Here is a 25,154-nt window from a genome sequence, read left to right as displayed (position 1 = left end):
ATCAATAGAGTGTTGGCATGTGACAGATGCTGCTTTCTCTTGTAAGAGTTGAAGAGTGGAGCTTAAGTTCCTAAAATTCAGTTTTGCCCAGTGTTGGTTGGGAGTGTGTGTGGTGTTGAAGCACACTATCCATGTTGTTATTATTATTATTTTATTATTAATCCAATTTCTATACCTATGTATAGATTCTATGTTAATTTATATTATAAATTCTATATTAATTCTATGTTCAAAAAGCAGTGCCACTGAACTGGCATAAGTGCTGTAAGAAGTGTTGCCTTGGCAAGCTGGGTCAGAGTCAGAGGATTTCTTCAATACAGTCAAGAGGCTGCAAGTTCTTTGGCCTGCAGACCCTGCATTGCTCACTCGTATTTCATATAACTTTTAGTGATATTTTTTTTACATGCTGAACTCTAATGTGCAATGAAAATGTAGTCCTGTATCTGAAAAAGATGTTTGGTGTAATTGAGGCAGAGTAACCTGCAAAGCACTTTTCAAGTTAAAATAGGACCCTCGGGTAGGGGTGGTTTCTCAGCCAACATTGATGGCTTTTCAGCTTGTGATGACTCATGCCAGCCTGTATTGAATGTGAAGATCAGTTTACTCTCCTGTATGAAAATCAGTTTTCCCAAACTTACTTGGGTTAATGAAAGTGTGTGATACTTTCAGTGGTTAGAAATTGCTGCTATATAGAGGGATGCAAAAAGATTCTGATTTAATAGTATCTATGAAGCACTGAAAGTATAATTCTAGTAGCAGAATATACCTAAAAATGAAGTGCTAGGAAGCTATCCCAGTAGCAGCTTTATATTTAAAAAGAACTTGGCTTGCTGACAACTGAGCTTGCAGATGTACATTCATAATTGGTTGTATCATCAGTTCTAAGGTTAGTAGTACTACTGCAGTACATTTTAAGGGGCTTCATTGCACAGCTTGGCAGCTTGGCACCTGCCATGAAATTTGCATTGGTTTGGTGTTAGTTAACAGTATAGCCACCAATCTTTGTTATGGCTTTTCAGTCTCTTAACAATCTTATAACTGTGCCTTATTCTCTCTTAATGATAGGTTAGCACTTGCAGCATACCCATAAAAGCTGTGATGTGTTGACTATGTTTCTTTCAAGCTAGATTATTTGCTTGGTACAGTTTTTCAAGCAATGCTTTACTTAGATGTCCTGTTGAACTTTCCTAGCAAAATTTCAGAGTTTGGTCTGAAGTACCATTTCTGATTGAATAGAATCTGTTTAGATTCTATTCAGTTTTGATTGAATAGTACCAGTTTTGATTGAATAGAATCTGTTTAGCATGACAGCTATTGTTAAGCCTCCAAAATGATGGTGATCACAGCAACATGGGCTGAGTTATTCTGCTTAGTTGGCAGTATCAAAGATTAAATTTGCACAAAAACAAATTCCAGTGAGTCTATTGTGTTGGCCACTCCTGGCCTCTGTGCGTTACCACCTATCTCACTGATACTCAGATTCTGCAGCAATAAAATTTAGATAATTGGTTTAAATACTAATTGGAAGTATAATTAAAACTACCAAGTTCTTCCCATGTAATATGTGTGGCTTTGTCAGTGAAAGATTGGAAGCTGGTACATAACTTACCTTCTAGTGCTTTGCTGAACAAACTAACATACTTGTGTAAATGTTACAACACCGCCTTTGGTTCCATTGTAATAACAAATGAACCCTTGGTTTTTCCATGTATAAGAACTTCAAGAAGCTTTTAGCTAGCAATACACCCAGGAGCTCTAACAGCAAATTGACAGGTCTGATTACTTAGTAAGAACAGATATTCTTTTCTAGGTTAAAACTGAAAAATGTGTAGGTGAGGTAACTGCTTGGTCTTAAGTTCTGCCTTTAGAGCTCTACGTTGCTCCATGCAGTAAACTCAGTTGGGATCTAGGTAATCAGTTTAAAGAGCTGTTAGCTTCCTTCATACTTTGTGTTAAAAGTCATTAATAAGCCTGTTCTGCATCTTGTCTCGGATCAGCTCTTGTGTTCAGTCTGGATGGCTCATCATCTCATCTTAACTTGAAAGTTGAAGATTCCTATGTTGAGTGGGATTCCACAGGAGGCAAAGGCCAAGAAAACAAAATAAAAGGAAAAGAGAACAAAGGCAGGTAAGGAGATCAAACTTCTGAGAAGTTTCTTGTCAGTGTCTCGTCTAAAAATATGACTAAAGGGATTTTATGGTCATTGGGCGGGAAGTCTACATACATGAGCCATTTTGAAAGGGCGGTATATAAATCTAATAAATAAATAAATAAGATGAAGGGATTAAAAGTAAATGAACCTCCTTGGTACTCCGTATTCTTGAATCTAGCATTTTGAGGCAGCTCTTGAAACTGATAGCATTATAAATGGGAGCTTTCCTTGTTCTGTGGGGAAATGACATACAACCTTATGATACAATTCAGGTTTTTCTAGGTGCTGCATGGTTAAAAATTATTCCTACTTTGCTGAGAAGTAAGGGATGTAGTACTAGCGGTCAGACTCGTCTTGATGTTGAGAACACTCGTGTTACAACCTTCTGTACTTGTCACATTCCAAAATGGGGCCAAGGAGTAGAAAACTCACTTACAGAATGTGGGGAGGGGTAGGTATGCTCCCCCCACTAAAAAAAAAAAGTCTCTCTCTTTACCCAAGTCAGTGAAACAGATGGTTCTCCTCAGGAAGAAAGCAGAAAGCTTTTCAGCTGGGCAAACCACTAATGGAGGGTGAGGGATCAAAGATCCGTATGCTGGGAAAACACCCCCCACCACAGGTTTAAAACCATTTGAGAGTGACTGCTGTGGTCCATGTTGCACTGAGCATGCTTTCATATTCCAGCAGACCTCTTTAGATGCTAGAATTTAGTTTTGTTGTAGGTACACTCCCAGTCTAAAATGAGGATTTAGCAAGTTCCAGCTAACCAAGGTTTGATCTGACCTGAGGACGTCAAAGGAGGACTGGCTAATGTCCAGAGCAATGGAGTGCTTGTGGGAGGATGTTGCAAAGCAGTGCAAAAATGGCTAGCTGCTCATTGGGGTTGTGCTGCTGCAGGTGTGCTTGTGGTTGCAGAACTGCAGAACTGTGTTTTAAGAGCACTTGTGTGCAGATCTCTGTATTTAACACAGCTAAACTAGCTGCTTGTGCTAGCGCAAATTTGTTTGGTAGCTCTGGATATCAGCCATTGTTCACATGGTTAATTAATTAATTAACACATTTTTATACTGTCCAAAATGTAGGTTTGCAGTTTAGAACTGCCTAAAGAGCTTGGTTATTCAAACTGAATACTTTCACCAACAGAAGTTACATCTATAAGCAAACAGGGCACATGTATCCCTAGCACTTGCTGCTAAGAGGCACTCTCAATTTTTATTTCTACAGATCAAATTACTTGACTGGTTTTTGTTTAAGTACGAAAACATAGTGTGAGAGAAGAGCTTGGGCAGCAAGCTTCAAGCTTGGGCAGCATTGTGGAGTTCTGATCTGTGTAGTTGTCTTAGCCTCCCTGCTCCACAACTGTGTGGTTAAAAAAAAAAAAAAAAGCCGAAAAATAGTAAACTGAGTGAAGAGTGAAACCTGTCAAATTCAAACAAATCTTATCTCATGGATTAGAAATCTGTTTTCAGATATTGTTCTATAAAACTATATTGGTAATAATTCATAAGCAAGTGGCTCTTAAGACTGAATAGCATGCAGTGTCTAGGTTTGCCAGCAAGGAAATAGTTGTGAAGTAGTTCTACGACTATTAATCTTATTTTCTTTTAAGTGGTAAGTGTGTAGCCAACAAGTAGCTTTTAACTACGTATTTTTGTCTGACAGTGGCCAGATCACCCTTCTGAAGAACAATACAAGGTGATAACATGCCTCTTCCTAGCCTTAGGGTTTAGTCTCCAGCTTACTCTTCAGTGTTTCTCCTTTCAATTCTTGCTCTCTAGAATTGGCATGATTTAATCCAATAGCCTTTACCAGTAGACAAGTTGTGTTATACAGCTACCTGCCACCTTCTGTTGCATTAACTCTTAAACTACCTATCTGCAAAGCATGCAAGACGGTATAAAACTTTTAACTGTTTACAAAATTAAAACACTAAATCTAAATGTAGAAAATACAAAAAGGTACTTAAATAGCTGTTAATGCTGATAGCTGTGAACACATTGTAAGAGGTGTGCCATATCATCTGTAACAATGGGACTAATTTACCACTTCTGGCTTCACCATGTAATGCAGATTCAGATATTTGTAGAACTCTTATCTATAATCGATAATAAATATAAATAAAATATAGGCTCTTAGAAGCAACTTATTTAGGCAGATTCTGCCCTTCATCTTTGCCATCAATCTGATCTCTAATAAATCTAATACACTGATTTCTACACTAGGCAGAAAAGAGTCATTTCCTCTCAAAATGAATGTGTGTTGTCTAAAGAACCATTATTCTGAGTTGCATTACATGGACACAGACAGCATTGCAGAAATGGCACTGGTACTACTATGGTGGCTCATCAAATCAAATGAGGGTATATATGATAGTACTGTGTAACAATGCAGTTACTGATAATTTCACTTGTATTCATTCATGCAGGAGATATGACTTCAGATGTACCAAGTAGAAAGTAATGAATGCTATTGTGTGCATGTATACTAGTAAAGGCTATTGAATGCAAAGGCCATCTTTTTGGTGAAGGGAACCTTGGAGCACTTACCTGAAAAATAGCATGTCGGCATTTGTGTTGATAACCTCTAGATAGGGAAGGAAAATGTTAATCTGAGTCTGTACCTTTTCTTATGCCAAATGTAGTGTCTAATGACCATGCTACTTTTCTATATAACCTGGCAGTAAACCTAAGACCGCTTTTAGGGTAGAAACCAGAAGATAGCAGGCTTCATAACTACTGTGTACTTAGAATAGAATCAAATGCTGTTACATGTATGCTTCCTTTCCCCTGAATTATCTGCTTTAATTTCTTGGCTCTGCTGTCTTTTCATGCTTTCACTTATTTATTTATTTTCTTCTTTTGGTAAGTAAGTGTTCCAACTGAGTTAAACATTTTGTTTGGTCAAATCACTTTGTTGTGCTGTTGGATAGTTTCAAGACCCACAATAGGACTTCATTCTGAGAACAGTAAAATGAGATGTTAATGTTATTTATGAATAAGCTTCAGATGTTATATTGAATATTTATGAATTTTTTGCCATAGGCATTTGATGATTTACAAACCAATCCAATTAAAACACCTAAGATACAGTCCACCAGATAATGACTAGGATGAGGCAAATTGATTTCAGTCAGTACAGTGCCAAAAACTATAAGATTTTACAAGATGTGACATCAGCATTGCAGGGAGCTCTGCTGATGTAATATTGGGATTGGGGATCTCAGTCTGATTTTAAAGAACTCATCTTATGTCTTACAAAAATGCCTATTAGACTCTTATATTAAAGGATACTTTTTTCAGAATTACACTCAATATTCATTTTCACTTATCCTGGCCCTGAACATATGCCCCTCAATCTCCTGTAATACTAGCTTCTTTGTAGTACTTCTGTTCTTGTCGCAGTATAGCTTATCTCCTGTATTGGTATCCTTTTCTGAGCATGACTATCTGTGTTGAATATTTAGACTTCAGAATGGCTGGTTGAACAGGCCCATCTAATGGCATGAGAGCCATGCATGACTATATGTGCTTCTGTGCAGCTTTTCTATCTGTATTCAGACTAATTTACTGCTGTTGCTTATATATTGTAGCGCAGTGCCAACACTTTGGTTTCTTGTCTTACAGAAGTGGTACTCCATCTCCAAAGCGGTCATCAGTTAGCTCACGCTCTCCTTTGATTAGGGGCAGCAGAGACAGGTTTACTGGAGAATCATACACAGTGTTAGGTAAGATTTTGTTAAGCTTTCAGAAAAGATTAATCATGCTGTCGTACACTGTACCAAAAGGTTGAGGCCTTTTGCTGGCAAATGGAATCCATAGTTTGCGTGTAACCGTAACCTTGGGACAACCAAGTGTTACTTGGAATGTTGAGACATTTGTGTCTTGTTACAGGAGATACTACTATTGAAAGTGGACAGCACTATTGGGAAGTCAAAGCCCAGAAGGATTGCAAATCCTACAGTGTTGGAGTAGCATATAAAAATTTGGGGAAGTTCGATCAGCTGGGGAAGACCAATACAAGCTGGTGTGTACATGTCAATAATTGGCTCCAGACTACATTTGCAGCCAAACACAATAATAAAGCAAAAGCACTTGATGTCATGGTTCCAGACAGGATAGGCGTCTACTGTGACTTTGATGGAGGTAACGTTGACTCTTCAAAACTATTAATGAGAGAAGTGAAATAACATGCTGTGTGAAATCTTTGGAAATTCTAATTCTCGGTTAATTTGAAGTCTGGCTTTGGAGCAATGATACCATTGTGCGTGAGGAGGATAGTCTGGAGCATTTTTCAGCCATCTTCTACATGTTCTGTAAAGCTTTGTTTCAACAGGATATGACAGCCAAATTGCATGTGGTGCTGAGTGTGTTCAACAGAAAAGAGCTGTGGAAAATCATCCCTTCATTCTTATCCCTGCTGAACTTTTTTTTAGCAGGGAAAAATCACCAGAGGGGGAAGGATTGAACATCTGTCACCTTCAAGCCAGATTTCCGCCTCTGTGGCTCCATTTTGTTAAGATTTGGCCTTGGAAGCATTGGCTTGGTTTTCCCAAGTATTAACCCTTTGAGTAACTGTAAATTTACTCCTCACACCAGCTATACATGTTTCATAATAAATCATTCCACTGATACAGTGACTATTTGCTAGGAAGAAAAGAATAACAATTCTGTGACAATGGAAGGAGGGAAAATAAAGCCGTTAAATGTACTAAGATGTAACTTAGGGTGGATTTAAATGCTGTTAAACAAGCCCTAGACACCCTTAAACAGTATTTTGCCTCAAATGGATGGTAGAGAATTAAAATCAAACCAGGTTTTCCTATTATACAACCAGAATAAAAATAGTGATTGATTTAGGGGTTTTCAATGATTAGTCACCTACAGGTACAAGAATAATACATACAGAAGCCCATAAACCATTGTGGTTGTAATACAATAGTTAAACATCAACATAGATAATCTAGATTGAGTTCTTGGTGAGCTCCTGACACATTGGCGGTTAAACAAATTTAGCCACATTATACTTTAAAAAGTCATTCTGGTCAGTTAAAAGATAATCAAGATAAAAATAATCTGTACAACCTGGATGACAACTACCATATTTTTCTGGTGGAAATGCCGCAACACATATGTTAAGTTACTTTAAGGCACCTGCGGCGTTTATGCTGATGCAGCTTTTACGCCAGAATTGAGGGGCAAGGAAAGGAGGCACTGCAGCAGCACAGTAGGACCCTCTGACCAACAATAGGCTCCACGTGGCCAAGAGGGCTTGGAAGGAACAGAGGCAGTAGGGGAGGAGCAGTGACAGCACAGTTGGGTTTGCATGCCCCCCCCCCGCTTTCCATTTCCCATGGAGCGCCGTTTGCACTCTACATGGGGGCATTTTAGCCCCTTGCTATCCCCTGAAGGTGTTTACTTGGGCGGGGATGGTCAGGTTGGGTCCATGGTGAGGCCATAGCTATATTTTGCAGCCAGTGGGGTTGGCGGGAGGCACCTTTAAGTGGAAGTTAGAAGGAGCTTACCTCCCTGTATCACTGGCCCTGAAAGCAATTCCCAGCAGGGGCGGAGAATTGGCTCTTCCCAGCAGCCACAGGGGATCAGCTCTGCCACTCAGCTGCAGCCACTCTTCCAAGCAGTGCGCAACCCAGCTGAGTGGCGGAGACAATTCTCTACAACTGCTGGGAATTGTTTTCAGGGCTGGTGATACAGGGAGGTAAGCACCTTCTAACTTCCACTTAAAGGTGCTGCCTGCACCGGCCGCTAAATATGGCCATGGCCTTATTGCAGGCCCAACCTGACCACCCTCACCTGAGTAAACACCTTTGGGGGTGGGGGAGAGAGCAAGGGGCCAAAATGCCCCCATGTGGAGTGCAAATAGTGCTCCATGGGAAATGGAAAGGGGGTGGTGTACTTGGTGCTTTAGCTGTAGCACTTATGCTGATGTGACATTTCCAATGTGATTGTAAAAAATTTCAACTATTTTCCAATGGTGTGCCATTTTTTCAGTGGTGCGCCATTTACACCGTTGCAGCCTTTCCACCAGAAAATACCATAATAAGGAGTTATATTTTTATGCCATATAACTCAATAAAATTGACAAAGGAGTGGCTCACCGGAGTTCCAATTTCCCAGTAGTTGAGATATGCATGAGATATGATGTTGTGTTTTTGTTTTGAGCTGGCAAATGGTCAAGCCAGCTGTTTTGAAAAAACAAACTCAACGTTTTGAGTGTTCCCGCCTTAGGGAACAATGGGCAAAATCAAAACACCCAATTGTTCCCCATGGGTAGCTTCTAGGGACACCAAAGTGGGTTGGGTGGTATGGCATTGTGTGTGCTACCTACCACCCAACCCACACAAGAAATGGGCGAATGATTTTTAACAAATATTTATCCTTTCCCCAACGTCTCCATAGGCTCGTATAGGGGTTTTGGCGGGGGGAGGTTAAAAAATTGTTTAAAATTACCTGCTTGCCCATTTCTTTTGTGGGTTGGAACAGTGTCTCAAGTTTCCAGAACAACCTGCTCTCGTGCATACGAGTTTTCCGTAACAATTTGCAATGCATTTTGCAGCCTTGCCATGAAACACAGTAAAAGGGAATTTGTTCCCCCCACACAGAACACACACTTGAAACACAGACCAGAAATGGCCAAAAAAGAATAACTTATCCAGATTTCACTGCCAGCCACAATACCTGCGTTGCAGTAACATCATTGGCACAGGCTGCTCTCTCACACACAACTGACCCGTTGCATTGCTTCCAAGCATTGCAACAACTGCCATAGCAGCACACACCCTTAGCAGCAAGCGTAGCCATAAGCTCAACTAGAGCAACTTTGGCCACATTGTGAATGAGTACACCTTGCAATGCAGATTGCTGAGCAGTGAGTGAAGCAAAGGTTGGTCTCAAGGCCAGACATGCAGCTCATTACAGCAATTGCCAAGAGATATTTCACACACCTACACCTACCTACCTACCTACCTGCCACTGTCCATTTCTCACCACACCATCTCACAAGCTAACCAAACACACAGCTCAAGGAAGGAAGGCACCCAAGTTCTGCCTTTGTCAAACTAGATATTTAAAGTAGCAACAGCACAGGATATTCTACTCAGTGCTGAGAGAACCACAGAATCAAACCTTCCTTCCATCCTGATGTATCCTCTTCAAGAGAGGCACACTTTAAGGGCTCTCTGCCTCCCAGTCTCTTGGAATAAATTTTGAATTCCCTTCTTTTGTGCTGCCTACTCCCCCAGCCAATGGGGGCACAGTTGATTTGTATGCTAACAAGCCAACCAAAAGGCAAGGAGATTGCAAGCCAATCGGAAGCCAGTGCCAGTAAACCAATCAGCAAGGGAAAAGCAGGCCTCGAAAATAGTGCTCGAAACGTTTCGATTGAAACAGTTATTTCATTCTGAGCTCAAAAGAGGCCCTTTATTTAGAGAGTTGTTTTGTTTCGAGCTCAAAACCATTCCACACATCCCTACCTGGTGTTGGTTCCTGTGTACTATATTGGTAGTAGGTCAGACCATCATGAGCCGATTTTCATATTAAGGGTTACTCAATGAAACTGAAGGCTCGGGACAAAGAAAAGGCAGCTATTGGAATTGCTTGTCAAAAGATGGAATCTCCATACTTATAGGCAGTATTGTCTCTGATGGGGTTAAATAGGGGTTGGCACTTAGTCTGCTGTGCCCATAAACTTCAGGGCCATCTGGCCAGCTACTTCTGGAGGCAAAGTGTTGGACTAGACTTCTTGTTTGTACCAGCATTACATGTTTTGGAGAATTAGTTCTTTCCTGGGTTCTTGCTTTGCTCTGCTTTACATGATTCTAGCAACAAGATTTTTCTTCACAATATTTCTTATTGCATGGTGACACTCATCAAATATCTCTTCCATGGCTTCAATCTTATTTCCCAAGTATAAAGTCCAGACAGTGGATAACTTCTATTTATGAAAAGGTGAATATTACGCGTAAACTGAAATTTACTATTGGAAGTAGTAACTTGGTTTTCTCTTTTCAGGTCAGCTTTCTTTCTATAACGCAAGCTCAAAGCAGTTATTGTACAACTTTAAAACAAAATTTACTCAGCCACTGCTACCAGGCTTCATGGTAAGTACCTGCTTAACCAGTATTGTATATGTTCTGCTTAAAGGGCTATTTCCTATATTAAGGCTACTCTTGTAACAATACAAATTTGTGAAGTATGTGATTGTAAGGTAGGCATCTATAGAAAGACTTAATGCTACAGATGTTGTGGCTGTTGTCAAGTACTCGGCATACCATTGTCACATTTGGAAGCATATATACATAGTAGATAGGAGCTGTTTATATCTGGAAAAGCCATTTGAATAACTGCAGAGCTCTCTGTGCATACATCCATGGTTCTGTGGGAATGCAAAAAGAAAGCACAGGATATGGTCATAGATTCAGAACTCGGATTCTTGAGATCTTTAGAAGGCAAGCTTCTAGCTCTACACAATTTGCATATCTATGCAGACAATGTAAGTTGGATTCCCTGGGCACATAATTTTATAGCTAGCTCTATGTATATACAACCCTGATCGTATAAAATAAACTTGAACAGGAGCTGCAGTAAACTAGATTAGAAAAGGTAAAACAAATGGGCGATTTCAACAGCCATCTCTCCAAATGATATAACTAATGTAGTTCTGAAGCTGTGGCTTTTCAAAATGCCTAGGATTTGGAGCATGCCCCTTCATTTCAATCCTTTCTAATACTGAACATAGTGGTTGCATGCCCATTGGCTGGACAGTGAAACAGGGCCACAGACAAGGTGACTATTTGGGAGGTTGCCTGGAGACACCAAAAAACCCATTAGTTTGTAAGTTAAATTTCCAGAAGACAAAGAGAGGTGGGAGGAAAATGGGGGTAGGGGGAGAACTGATTTGCCCAGGCCACTAATGCATATTCCTGGAGGGAATATTTTGGTTGTGGATGCCTAATATGTTACTCCACATCTCTGCAACATTTATTTTTTATTTTATTCTTTTATATATCACCCTTCCTAAAGTGATTCAGGGTGGTTTACATGAAAATCAAAAATACGTAACTATTAAAATCAAAAACAATTTAAAATCAGATTAAAATTAATATTAAATTTAAATATCATTAAAAGCCATGCTAAAAAGGTGGGTCTTTAAGGCTCTCCTGAAGGCCTCCAAGGAAAATAATCCCCTCATATCCATGGGGAGCATGTAACTGGCATTTTGTACTTTGCCTGGAAACATATCAGCAGCCAGTGCAACTGTTTAAGAACAGGCATAATGTGGTCTCTTCAGGTTACCCCAGAGACCAATCTGGTTGCCACACTTTGAACTAACTGAAGTTGCCAAATTACATAGAAAGGCAGCCCTACATAGAGTGTATTGCAGTAGTCCAAACTGGAGGTTACCAACTGGTGCACCACTGTTTTCAGGTCATTCTCCTCAAATGGGTGAAGTTGTTGAAACAATCACAGCTGGGGGGGAAATGCCCCTGGCCACGGCCTCAGCCTGAGGCACCAGGGTGAGACCTGGCTCCATGAATGCTCCCAAGCTGGGAACTTGTTCTTTCTGGGGGAGTATAACCACATCCAGAACAGGAAGATCTGGGTCGAGATCCATAAGAATGGGTTCTGCGCCTGCGCAGAGACCACGCTGTAGCCATGCCTCAGCTTGTCGAGGCGTCCAAGCGCCGCCCCCACGCTGTGCGCGTGCTATTTAAGGGCTGGCTGGACGCCATCTTCCTCAGTTCTTTTCCGACCGCCTCAGCATGTTGACTTCTGTCTGCCGCCTCCTGTCGGATTCTTCCTTTCTCTGTGAGTTCATCTAAAAAAACTTAAAAAACCGGACTGAATTACCTGTGTATGACTTCGGACTGGCTGACGTTCTCCGGTACATTGTTTCGACCCATTTTTTCTGGCTTCCCGGTCTCTTCTGGCGTTTCTCCGACCCGACCCGGCCCTGACTTCTTGCTCGCGTGCCCCATCATGACTGAGGAAAAAAAGTCCTTTAAGAGGTGTGAGGGCTGTAACGCCAAACTCCCCTCTAAGGACCTACATGAGCTTTGCCTGCTCTGTTTGGGAGAACAGCATAATGTTTCCACCTGCCGAATATGCTTATCGTTCTCCAAACAAACTCGTAAAAATAGGGCGCTATGCCTGAGGGCAGCGATCTACGACGATGTCTTGAGCCCTTCAGCGGCTAGCCACCCGCATTCGTTGGCTGCCGCTCCTAAGTCGCCACCACCGAAGTCGATGGGATCTCCCTCGATGTCAACCCTGCGTTGGTCACGGCCGTCCAAGGCTCTGACCTCGATCTCGATACCGACCGCTCAGGCTTCAACGTCTGCGTCTACATCGATGCACGCCCCACAGCTGCTTAAACACCGCTTGGGGCACTCGTCTTCCAAGCATCGTAAAGCTAAGCACGGCAACCCTTCTCCAGGATCTCCAGTGCCACCTAAGTGCCAGAAGACGGTCGACCTCACGGACACCCCGTCGCCCCGACTGCGTCTCAGGCACTCAGGCCTTCGCCCACTTCTCCGGCAATGGTCTCATTCCCGAACGTGCTGTCGATGGCTGTCTCATCCTTACTGATCCGCTCGATACAGAGGGCTAGATCGCTCTCTCCAGCACCGATGCCAGTGTCCTCGTCTGCCCCTGCTTCTCCTCACACTCGACAGCCTGGGCCATCGGCATCGAGTCTCCACACTCCTCAAGTCTCGATTTTGACCGCTGTGTCTCCTAGCCGTCCATTTCACGCTGCCGATGTCGACACCCAAGCATCTCCCAGCGCGGCAGCTTCGACGGTGGATCCCTCGGTGGAGCAGACTCTATCGATGTTCGACTCTGCTACTACCACTCCGATGCCGTCGACGTTCACGGGCTTTCCAGCGCCTACGATTGACCCGAACACGCCCGTCGTACCTCCAGACACCACTCTTGCTGCTGTCCACCTCCAGGACTGTTCATCTTGGCATTCTTGTGGCTTCGTCCACCAACGGGCGATGGCCTCCTCCGCGGACGATGCACATACTGCTTCTCCAGCTGCCCCGTACGCGGATGATCAGCTGAGACCATGGAAACTGCTTCAATCGGTATCGATTGCCGCCTTGCCTCTGAGTTTACCTACTTTTGTGACTACAGCTTCTCAGACTCCACGAATTCGCTCCGTGCCACAAGCCACCCAGACGAAGTCCCCTCAGCTCCGCTCAACGGGGACCAAAACACACTCCATCCGAATTCCTCGCACTGCGACCACGGACACGCAGACAGCCCCTCTCATCTCTCCGTCGCGCTCCGAATCTGACCACTATGGCTCATCGGATTTCGAGTCCGATGTCGAAGACGATGTCGACCCGCCTGCGGACATCCCGCCATCGACATATGTCTCTCCGAATGAAGAGATGCGGTCGTACCATAGACATGTCCGGGCCATGGCAGAGGCTCTAGGCCTCGACATCCGTTCTAATCTTTCCACAATCGACGACCCAGTGTATAACTTCATGTCAAAAGCCCAACCGACACAACCAGTGGTGCTTTCCATGCTCCCAGTAATTTCTAGAGCAGTGAAGTGTGCATGGGAAGTCCTTCACACCTCTACACCCACGAGTAAGAGGCTGGAGAGTTTGTATCGCATACAGGATACGGATAACACTTACCTTCTGAAACATCCTGCACCGAACTCTCTCGTAGTGGATTGTGCCGCCGCCTCTAAAACGGGGCGACGTTACTCCACTCCTCCTGAAAAAGAAGGCAGAAAACTGGACTTATTAGGCAGAAAGATTTATTCAACTTCATGCCTTTCTATAAAAGTTGCCAACTATGCCGCATGTACCGCAAAATACTCACATGGCATTTGGGAGTCTCTTCATACTGATCTGCTCTCTCTGCCTTTGGAAGACTTCAAAAAGAGGTTCGACCAGACTCTTGAAAAGTCGTCAGACTTGACATGGCAGCAGCTCAGCATCGCCAAACATCTCGCCGAATCAGAGTCTCGATCTCTCACAGCAGCGGTAATGCTTTGACGTCATGCCTGGCTGCACTCCACCAGCCTGCAAACTGACATGAAAGACAAGATTGAAGGCCTAGCTTTTGACGGCACTGGCCTCTTCACTGAGACTACGGACATGACTATGGAGCAGCTGAAGAAATCAAAGTTTACTGCCAGGACCTTCACAGCATCGTCCTCGACCTCCTCTAACAACTATAGATCTCGCTTCCTTGCTGGAAGGCAACGTCCTTCATATTGCCAACAGGACCGGCGTGACTTCAGGAAGTCATACTCTTCCTATGGAAAACACACTTACGCAAACAAGGGCAAGTACACCCAGTCCCAGAAACCTAAATCACTTGACGCCCAGAAGCGTCTTTGAGAATTTGGACAGCCCACGGACACCTCCCCACTCCCCATCCCCGCCAGCAGGGGCCTCACCACCTTCGCCATGCAACATCACCAAGCTGGCGAGCCATGTCCCTGCGTGGCACAATATAACATCAGATCTGTGGGTCCTGAAGATCATATCAACAGGCTACGCGATAGAGTTCAGGACCCCTCCGAGTTACAAGGGGATGAAAATCACTCCTCCCTCGGAAACTCTTCTGGAGGAGGTACAGGAACTGCTGCGAAAGGGTGCCATCACCCGGGTTCCGTGGGCATACCGGCGGGAGGGCTTCTACTCCCGCTATTTCCAAATTCCGAAGAAGGATGGCAGCCTCCGCCCCATTATGGATCTCCGCCAACTGAACACGTTTGTGAAAGTAAGAAAATTTCGAATAATGGGGTTGCAAGAGATCCTCCCTCTCCTTCAGGGTGAGCGATGGCTTGCAACTCTGGATCTGAAAGACGCCTATTTTCACATCAACATCAGAGACGGTCACAGGAAATTCCTCCGCTTCGCAGTAGGAGATCAAGTGTACCAGTACACAGTATTGCCATTCGGACTGTGCACCGCTCCCCGAGTCTTTACCAAGTGTATGACTGTCGTGATTGCCCATCTCAGGACCAGGGGAGTGGCTGTTTACCCGTACCTGGACGACTGGCTTCTGTCTTCTGGCAACAAAAGAGAGTTGCTTTCTCAGATCCAGTATGTACTATCACTTCTCCAAGACCTCGGGCTCGAAGTAAATTGGAAGAAGTCCCACCTAGAACCGTCTCAGCGACTTGCATTCATCGGAGCAGTTTTGGACACTGTTGCTCAAAGAGCATACTTACCGCAGGACCGCTTCCTGGCCATCCAAGCACTAGTATCCCTCTTCCAGAGACAACCCAAGCAGCCGGCCCACCTCATACAACGTCTCCTGGGCCTGATGGCATCGTGTTCAGCAGTGGTCCCGTTTACACGGTTGAAACTTCGAAAGCTCAAACTTTGGTTCCTGTCCGTCTTCTGTCCTCATCTGGATTACCCAAAGAGGGTATTCGAGTTGCCCCCGCAAGTCCTCCGCTCATTGGCTTGGTGGGCTAACCCGAGTCAACTCTTGAGTGGCGTGCCATTCAAAACACCGACTCCCACAGTATGGCTGATGACAGATGCGTCCCTCATGGGTTGGGGGGCACACTGCAACAATCATCAGGCGCAAGGTCGATGGACCCGAGCTCAGTCCCAACTTCATATCAACTTTCTAGAGCTCTTAGCTACGTTTCAGGCTCTTCAGGCCTTTCTACCCCTGCTCCAGGACCAAGTGGTGCAAGTTCAAATCGACAACACAACAGCTCTGGCATACATAAACCGCCAGGGGGGTACAGTGTCACGCAGCTTGTGTGCCCTAAGTGTTCAACTGTGGCATTGGTGTATCCAGCACCGGATCTCCCCCCAAGCGATTCACATCAAGGGTCTGCACAACGTCCTAGCGGACGACCTCAGCCAAGTGTTCCTCGAGGAGCGTCACCACGAATGGTCTCTGAAGATGGACTGCATCGCCGTCCTGTTTCACCGCTGGCTGCAACCGACCATAGATCTCTTTGCGACTACTCGGAACACAAAATGTATCCACTTCTGCTCCAGAGCAGGACACGATCCCCGGTCACTGGGGGATGCCTTTCAACTGGATTGGACGCAGGAAAGGCCATACATGTTCCCCCCGCATCCGCTACTCAAGCGAGTGGTTGCCCGGTTGCTAGCCACCCCCACGTCAGGGATTCTGGTGACACCATGGTGGCCCTGCCAACCCTGGTTTCCTCAGGTACTCAAACGGTCTATTCTCTCATCTCCCTCAGGTTCCAGACCTCTTGTCCCAAGACGACGGTCAAGTCCTGAATCCAGACGTACAGATTCTCCGTCTCACCGCCTGGAGAATCGGACGTTAGATCACATCCTCCTTAACCAACGTAAGCCATCCACCAGACGTAACTATGCCAGTAAATGGTGCAAATTCCGGCTCTATGCCAGAACGTGTGGCTTCCTACCCAGACGTGCTTCCATTTGTGATGTCTTGCTATATCGCACTTCCCTGAAGTCTCAAGGCCTCTCTAATGTCTCCTTGAGGGTGCATCTGGCCGCCCTTTCATCAAAACATCCGGGCTGCGAAGGGAAGACCTTGTTCTCACACCCACAAAGCAAGGCATTCCTCAAAGGTCTGTCGAATGTTTTTCCACCCGTCAGAACTCCTGTACAGCCATGGAGCATCTCCCTGGTTCTCTCATCGCTCACAGAAGGCCCCTCCGAGCCTATGGCTTCGGCCTCCTTGAAACTTGTCTCCTTGAAAACGGCATTTTTGGTGGCCATAACTACAGCCAGAAGGGTGAGCGAACTCACTGCATTGAGAATTGATCCGCCTTACACCAGGTTTTTCCCAGATAAAGTCCTGATGCATCTTGACTCTTCATTCCTGCCCAAGGTGGTGTCGGACTTCCATCTAAACCAGGATATTGTCCTCCCCACCTTTTTTAGAGATCCCTCAACCGCATTGGAACGCGCGATGCACGCTCTAGACGTTCAAAGGGCCTTGTTATACTACCTTAACAGGACAAAGGATTTTCGCTCTACTCCTCGACTGTTCATAGCCTACAAGGGCCCCAAGAAGGGCACTAACCTCTCCCTACAGCGCCTATCATCTTGGCTAGTCGAGCTCATCAAACTTACCTATTGCTTACAAGGCAAGATTCCACCTGAAGCCATCAAGGCCCACTCAACTCGTGCCTACGCTTCACCGGCCGCACACCTTTTGGGGATTTCTTTCAAGGACATTTGCAAGGCAGCAACCTGGTCCTCAGAGATACCCTTCGTGAAGTACTACGCTCTGGATGTATGCTGTGCTGCAGAGGCTAGTTTTGGGAGGAGCGTCCTTAAAAGGGTGTTGCAATAGCCTCTACTGTACCCTCCTCCTTGAGGAGCTGGCTAAACACCCATTCTTATGGATCTTGACGGATCTTGACCCAGATAAACAGGTTGCTCACCTGTAACTGATGATCTGGAAGAGATCCGTTGACATCCATAAGACCCTCCCTAACCTCCCCTCTGCAGTAGGGCTTAATCTAGTCTGCATATGGTTGTGTGGCCTTACCTGTCATCCGTACCTATGGCTCTTTCGATGAACTCACCTGTACTCCGGATGGTCGTCCTTAGATCGGCGGTCGTCCAAGAACTGAGGAAGATGGCGTCCAGCCAGCCCTTAAATAGCACGCGCACAGCGTGGGGGCGGGGCTTGGATGCCTCGACAAGCTGAGGCATGGCTACTGCGTGGTCTCTGCGCAGGCGCAGAACCCATTCTTATGGATGTCGATGGATCTCTTCCAGATCATCAGTTACAGGTGAGCAACCTGTTTTTCTATCCTGTCTTGCAGGTTACGACCCCCAGCACCTCCATCTTGCTTGGATTCAGCTTCAATTTGTTGTCCCTCATCCTGCCTATTAGAGCCTGTAGGCAGGCATTTAGGGACTGAATGTCCCTAAATTCCTTATGACAAGGAGAAATATATTTCAGTGTCATCAGCATGTTAACACCCAGCACCAAATCCCCTGATGACCTGAATCAGTGGTTTCATCTAGATATATTTAAAAGCATTGGTGACAGACTGGAGCCCTGAGGGACTCCATATAGCAGCTCCCGTTTTGAAGAGCAATTGTCACCAAGCACCACCACCTGAAATCTACTTGAGACATAGGAATGTAAAATGGTGCCTCCTATCCTCAAATCCCTTAGGTGACCCAGAATGATACCATGGCTGATGGAATCGAAATTTGCTAAGAGATCCCAAAGAATCAGCAGAGTCACACTTCCTCTTTCAATTATCTGTTAAAGGTCATCTATCAGGCTGACCAAGGTCATTTCAATTCCATAGCCTGCTCTAAAACCAGTTTGAAATGGGTCTAGAATAGATCCATTTTGTACAAGACTGCTTGGAACTGGTCAGCCACCACCTTCTTGTCATTTTATCCAACCAAGTCCAGAGTGGGCTTATTAAGGGGTCTAACCACCACCTTCTTTAGACAAGATGGCATCCTGCCCTCCCTCCATTAGGTATTAATGACATCAGCTAGGCCAGCTCCAACAGCCTCCCTGCAAGATGAAATCAGCCATGTTGTGCAAGGATTCATAGAACAGGTGGTAGGTCTTACTGCTCCAAACAGCTTGTCCACATCCTCAGGAACCACAAACTGAAACTGATCCGATCTAATCTCACAAGAGGGATTGCTGGTTACCCTCCTAACTGGCCCTGTGGAAATACTGGAGTCCAGATCATTCCAAATGTGAGAAGTTTTATCTGCAAATAACTCATTGAATGCGTCACAGTGATACATTGTTTCTGGAAACAGATTTGACTCAGAAGGGGTTTGAGTTAAACCCCTGAGAATCTGGAAAAGCTCTGCTGGACGAGAACTTGCAGATGCATTACATGCTGAATAAAATAGCTTCCTTGCTGCACGTATTGCCACAGCATAGGCCTTCAAATGGGCTGTGTCCTAACGAATTCAAGATGAGGAGTCCTCCATTTGTGCACCAGTTGTCCACCTTGCCAATTCAGCTCCCATAGCTCTTTTGTATACTATGGAGCTAATTTTGAAGTGGATTTCACACTTAGGAGTGATCGTGTCTACTGCCCTGGTAAATTCTCTGTCCGAGGTATCCACCCAAGCGTCAACAGAATCGCCAGCAGAACCAGCTCCAAGGCCCTTTGGAATCCTCTTGGATCCAACAGCCTTCTCAGGTGGACCATTCTAATAAGTCCACCACCCCTGTAGGTGTCAGACATGACTGTGAAACCAACTTTAATCAGGAAGTGGTTCATCCATGATGATGGAGAGACTACAGGACACCCCACCCATAAAACACTGATCTGATCCGAGCAAAACACCAAATCCAACGTTTGACCAGCAACATGCATAGGTCCTAGGACTAATTAGGACAGGCTCATAGTTGTCGGGAATGCTATAAACTCCTGAGTAGCACCAGACAAACCAGTCCCAAAGTGGACATTGAAATCACCCAGCACCAAAAGCCTGGATGATTCAAAGACCAACTCAGCAACCAGCTCAATCAGCTCAGTTAGGGAGTCTGTTAGGTAGTGGGGTGGACGGTACACCAACAAACTCCAGCCTATCCCAAGTCACTAGCCTAAGGTACACACACTCAATATAAGTCAGTTCTCCCACAGAGATCCTGATAAGGAAGGAGATGTTCTTATGGACCACAGTTCACACACACACACACACACACGCACACGCACACACGCACCCCGCCCACTTCCCCTAACCTGCTCAGTAACAGAGTATCCTGGGGGAAGAATTTGAAGCCCACACAAGACCACTAGCCTCTCCCAACCAGGTCTCCGTTAATACAATCCAGGTCGGCTTCTTCATCCATGATCAGATTATGGATGATTTCTATATTATTTTGAACCAACCTGACATTACAAAAGAGCATGGTTAGGTTCAGTGGGGAGTTAGAACTATTCCCCAAGGCCTGAGAGGGCAGCCAGAAGGGAAAACAGTAACTAAATTACTGGATTCCCTTCCCCTTAAACAGCATGCTGGCCTGCCAACGTCCGATCCTCTTTCCCACCACTACTGAAATAGCCATGCCAACTTCTTCAAATGCTCCCCCTGCTCCATCCTCAACAAGAGAGCAAGAGGTTCTCTGGCTTCTTGAAGGAGAGCTATGATAGCTGAACCAATTTTACAACTGGCCTAGGGTGATAGTTGCTCAAAGCAAATATACAAGTAGCTGTTGAAAGTGATGCTAAAATGAGTCTTGAATCATACCACCACCAACAACAAAAAATCTGCAGGACCTAGAGTATAAACTTGATCTCCTACATTTGGTAGTAATGCATTAAGATTAAGTCCCTCATTTCCTCCTACAAGATGGTTTAGCATCACATGTGGAAAAACACTTGCAATTGTGTAGTAAGGTTAAGTTAGAGAGCATAAAGAGAGAGCTTTATCTTTCAAATTTTGGCTTTCTAGGTCTGGTGTGGTGGTCTCACATTGACAACAGGACTGCAGGTGCCGAGTGCTGTGAAAACAATGCAGAAGAGTGAAAATGGACTGAGTGGTTCAGCTAGTAGCCTAACCAATGTCACCCAATGATGTTTCCACTTCTAGGTTAACTGCTTTTCTCTGCAGGTGTTACTTGAAGAGCTTGTGAGCAATGGTTTAATATGTTCCTATCGCTTCTAAAGCCTAAGCACCAATAGTGCAAAATGTTTGGGGCTGAACTGAAGTATTAACAGGAGTGTACTGTGAATCTGCCGTGTAATAGGAAAATAGGCTGGCTTTTTTTTAAAGAGAAGGGAGTATTTGAGGTTGTAGCTATGCGTTCCTGTTAGACTGAATTTGACTACTTGTCTTAAGGATGCTTGACTGATCCTTTTATGACCTGTAGTAAAGACAAGTATGACCTTGGTCTAAAAAACCCTCATTGCTTTTTTCTCCTGGATTCCTAAAACTAGCTCTTTGCCCTCAAGAAAAGGAAGTGAGATGGAGTTGTACTTTAAAGCTTGAAAATGAGAACCTTCTAAAGATAATCTAAATTCACACAAATTTTCATCATGGAAAGAGAAAAAAACACTCCAGTTTTGATCAGAATCCTTTGATTAGAAATAGCTTTTACACGATCAGGCATGATGGCTAAGGGTCATCCCAGGTAATGCATTCTGAACTTGTCTCTGGGCACAGTATCCATTGGCCGTGTAGGATGATCTAGAGTTGAAGATGTCACTTTAACGATGTGAGAATATTTCTGGCCTTTCAGCTTAACTTGGAAGCAGCACTTCAAAAGCTCCTTAATATCATCTCATATATTAAATCTCCAGAGTGTGTTCTGTTCTTGGGGCATTAAGTGGTGTTGGGGTTTTTTTTAAGTCTCACCCATGTTGGTAAAGTAGTTCTCCGGTGTTTATGAATGAACATATACTTGAGAATGTGCACTTACTTGGCATTGGCCTATGCCTGAAATCCACTCAAGTCACACTTTGGTGTGATCATTTCCATCTTTTAAATAACTTGCACCACATCTTGATTTTCAGATTCAGTCCTATAGAACTGAACCCAATGGATGGGTCAACTTCTAGGTGCATAAAATACCTTCATTTCATAACATGGTGTAAATTCCCCATATTTAACCTTAAAGCCCTAAATGATCTTTCCTTCAAGCCTCTAAAGTGCTTTTCCCCATCCTTTAGGATATAAAAAGTGGATTGTACATTCCAATTTTAAAGGCACTGTAACTGGTGATCCCTCAGTAGTGTCAGAAGCATACGTTAAGGAGGTCAGATATTAAGATTCTATACTAATTTGCTTCCAACCCTGCTAATACGTTGGTTCAATAATATGATTTGGCATTTAGTTTATGTACTATAGATTTGCTGACTCACTTTGAGAAACCTCACAAAAAGAGTATGAAGCAGACTGGTTTTTGGTTTGTTTTTGTTTTTTTATAAATAGAGCACACTTGTTGGTCTCTTTTGATAAATCAATGCATATAGTCCTTGTGGAAATGTCACAATTCAGTTTTGACGTTTAACTTTTCAGCAGAACTACTATATAAATTGCTCTATCAGGACTCCCTACTTGCTACTTCTAAATGATTTTTCTGGTAACTAATCAAATGAAAGTTTCTAGATTGGCGATGTTTAAACCATATAAATGCCTTCTTTAGAGTCTAAGAGTTAAGAAATCTATAAACCACTCCAGCGTTGTCCAATACTGTAAGACTCCTCCTATGCTTCTGATACTAATACCCGTGTGTTTGCAGCACTTAAGCGCAAGGGTTTTTAGTCTTTGCACAATTGATTTTTGAAAATAAAGATGTTTTGATGACTGGTTTGTGAAGGTTTAAATGCCAGTTACTGTTTGGGAGAAAATCAAGTACTCTAAAAAGATCTCATTGGTATTGCTTTGAGTTGTAAACAAGCTTCTAATTAGTCTGGATCCTGTTGAGAGACCCTTTAAAATTGGAATAATGTTTAGTCCTAAGGTAACTGCTTTGTCTCCACCACCACTGTTAAACAATTTATATGCACTACTGGCTTAACATGGCTAGCACACTGTAAGTGTGGTCCAAAAGCTGAATAGACTGAATACTTTGGAACTGCTATATATGCCAGGGACATCCAGTTATGCAGACATTTTTGCAAATCTTCCACAACACAACCGACTTCTTCCAGATGCAGTAGTAGTGTTTAGAGGCTCTTAAGTCTTATTTAGAAACATACAGTGACGCAGACCTGTGGATTAAATTTCACCCTTCTGGGGAGAACCTTTATTGTGAAAATAGTCAGTCACAGGTGCTTGCTTCTCTTGCTGCTGAACAGGGTAGTTTCATACTGTGTGAATGATAGGGTATGGCAACAAGAGGAAATGCCTTAAGCACTTTAGACATCTTTCCCTTGGATCATGAAACTAATGAGTTAGCAGCCCTTAATCAGTTTTAATTCTGTGACAAGCATGCAGATGTTAATGTAACTGAGCAAAAAGGTTAATTTGAATGCTTTGGTTGACTCTTCCAGTAGACCTAGATATCTGGTAGCAAACAAGGCATAGTGTTTTTCCAATGTGTACATAATTTGCCCACTGTAAAGTTAAAGTATTTTTATATTTGTAGCTAATGAAAACTTCTGTTTTGTATATTTACAGGAAAAACAAATGTATGTTGCTAACTTTGTTTTCAGAAATCATGAAATCTTCACCCAGTGTAAACATAATTATGTAGTAGCAAAGCTCAGTGCGCTCTGATGAAAGAGAGCAGCAAATGGAATATTCCCTTGTTAAAATACAAAACTGTGATCATGCTGAGAGGTTTCAAAAGTGCAGCAACTTCGAAAAAGAGTAGCTGAAAGCCCAAGCCGCAATATTGCACATAGGATCTTCAGGATTGTTTCTGAATGTAAAAATAGACGAGGCTTAGAATTCAGTTTAAGCTTAAAGATAATGGAGAGAGGATCCAATCCTTCTCTGTCTAAAGGAAACAAATCATGTATGCTGCCTTGTAGGACTGGGTTCCTTTTTTGGTATAGAATAGCCAGTGACTTGCTTTGAGGCAAGCTGTAATTGGGTAGACATGGGAACTTCGTGTGTGGTGGCTGCATTTGTTGACCATACCTTATTGATCCTTGGTATTAAATGGAAGTGTATTGACAGAACAGTTATGGGGGGAAACCTAAATTAATGGTACTGTACAATGGTCAGTTTCTGCATCTCTCCCCAGAAGTTCAGTGGTCACTGCTGGTAAACACTTCTGCATGTGCCTTCTTAAGGTGGCACCATATCATTGCTCTGCTCATGGCATAAGGTGTTAGACTAAAATGCATAATGATGTGACTTTATCACACGGATCTTCTTAAACAGGGAAATTGCACATTGTTAGTACCTCAGGTATTCAGTGCATTCTTTATCCTTGTCAAGTATCCCACGACAACAGTCCTACCTGCCATAGCAACACTACTGCTGGGTGCCTTAGAGCCCATGTGTTTTTATTTGCTGTGTCTTTAATTCAAACACATCTCACAGGGATTTTGTATTAATAAACTTTTGAAAACCAGGACTATTTTTGCTGTCTTTCCCTGAAGGATTGCATACAACTAAGGATGGAGAGACCTGCTGTTGCCAAAACAAGGCCGGGGGCATTGCGGGGGGGAGGCAGTGGCTCTGAGCTTCGTTTTGCTTGGGGCATCAGCTCTTTGCTTAGAGGGGTGGAGACTGAGTGGAAGTGAGGGATAGAGAGTGCTGCTGCCATCAGCTTAATAGTGCAGCAGTCAGCAATGAAGAGGCAGAGTGGAGAAGGCCCAGCTGCCACTGGCCTACTGTATGCTGCCTTTTGGCTGGCACGTGACTGGAAAGAGCAGGGGGCAGAGTCAGGGCGGGGGGAGAAAGCAACTTATGTGTGTCGCCTCAAATATGAATCGGTGTCAAGATGGTGCAGAAGGAACGAGTCCTTGTGTCTTGCAGAAGCAGGAGCACATCAGAGCCATGAAGGTAGCTATTTGAATGAACAGCAGTGGATGGAGGTGTGAGGTGCCTGCTATAAGTGATCTGTGATGGAGTTGCTTTAAACATGGTAGCAAATAGTCCTCCGATTTATCAGATAAACAGACATGTGAACACTTGAAAGAACTAATGCTACTTCTACCACAAATGTTTATATACTGTTCTTCAACAAAAGTTCCCAACATGGTTTATATAGACATATAAAATAAAATGGCTCCCTGTCCCCAAAGGGCTCACAATCTAGAAAGAAACATTAGACACCAGCAACAGCTAATGGAGGGGTACTGTGCTGGGGGAGCTTAGGCTAAATAAAGAGAATCACCACTTTTAAAAGGTGCCTCTGCTCAGTCAGCAGGGTTTGCCTCAAAGTTCTGAAGAAACTTCTAGCAGCAAGAGGACCAATGACCATTGCTGAGGCTAGTGACACATCCTCTTTTATGACATCTCCGGGGTTAAGCTGCTCTTTGAGGGAGAGTTGGGCAAGTGGGGAGGAGGTGAGGTGTAGAGGAGCAGGAGGGGTAGAGAGGAGAGAGTGTGGTGTCTGTGGGTGTCATTTTATTTATTTAGTGTGTT

At 43.9% G+C, this 25,154-nt stretch overlaps 1 protein-coding gene across 3 annotated transcripts in view; it reads left to right on the top strand.

Annotated features, from left to right (window-relative positions):
• FSD1L (fibronectin type III and SPRY domain containing 1 like) overlaps positions 1–24,138 on the top strand; it is a 64,754-nt gene extending 40,616 nt beyond the window's left edge. The window contains exons 9-14 of one of the 3 annotated variants that reach the window (XM_053299257.1): positions 1,998–2,127; positions 3,815–3,847; positions 5,776–5,876; positions 6,043–6,294; positions 10,177–10,265; positions 20,562–24,138. In XM_053299257.1, coding sequence (XP_053155232.1) covers positions 1,998–2,127; positions 3,815–3,847; positions 5,776–5,876; positions 6,043–6,294; positions 10,177–10,265; positions 20,562–20,684 — 728 coding nt within the window. In that variant the 3' untranslated portion in view covers positions 20,685–24,138. The remainder of the gene's footprint in view (positions 1–1,997; positions 2,128–3,814; positions 3,848–5,775; positions 5,877–6,042; positions 6,295–10,176; positions 10,266–20,561) is intronic. The other 2 variants (XM_053299259.1, XM_053299258.1) reach the window with 2 other exon arrangements.
• The last annotated feature ends 1,016 nt before the right edge of the window (positions 24,139–25,154 follow it).

This window comes from Hemicordylus capensis, chromosome 2 (assembly GCF_027244095.1).
Source record: "Hemicordylus capensis ecotype Gifberg chromosome 2, rHemCap1.1.pri, whole genome shotgun sequence".
In the NCBI taxonomy this organism is placed as follows: domain Eukaryota; kingdom Metazoa; phylum Chordata; class Lepidosauria; order Squamata; family Cordylidae; genus Hemicordylus; species Hemicordylus capensis.
The sequence above is the reverse complement of the archived record's forward strand: the minus strand, read 5'-3'. Positions and strand labels throughout refer to the sequence as shown.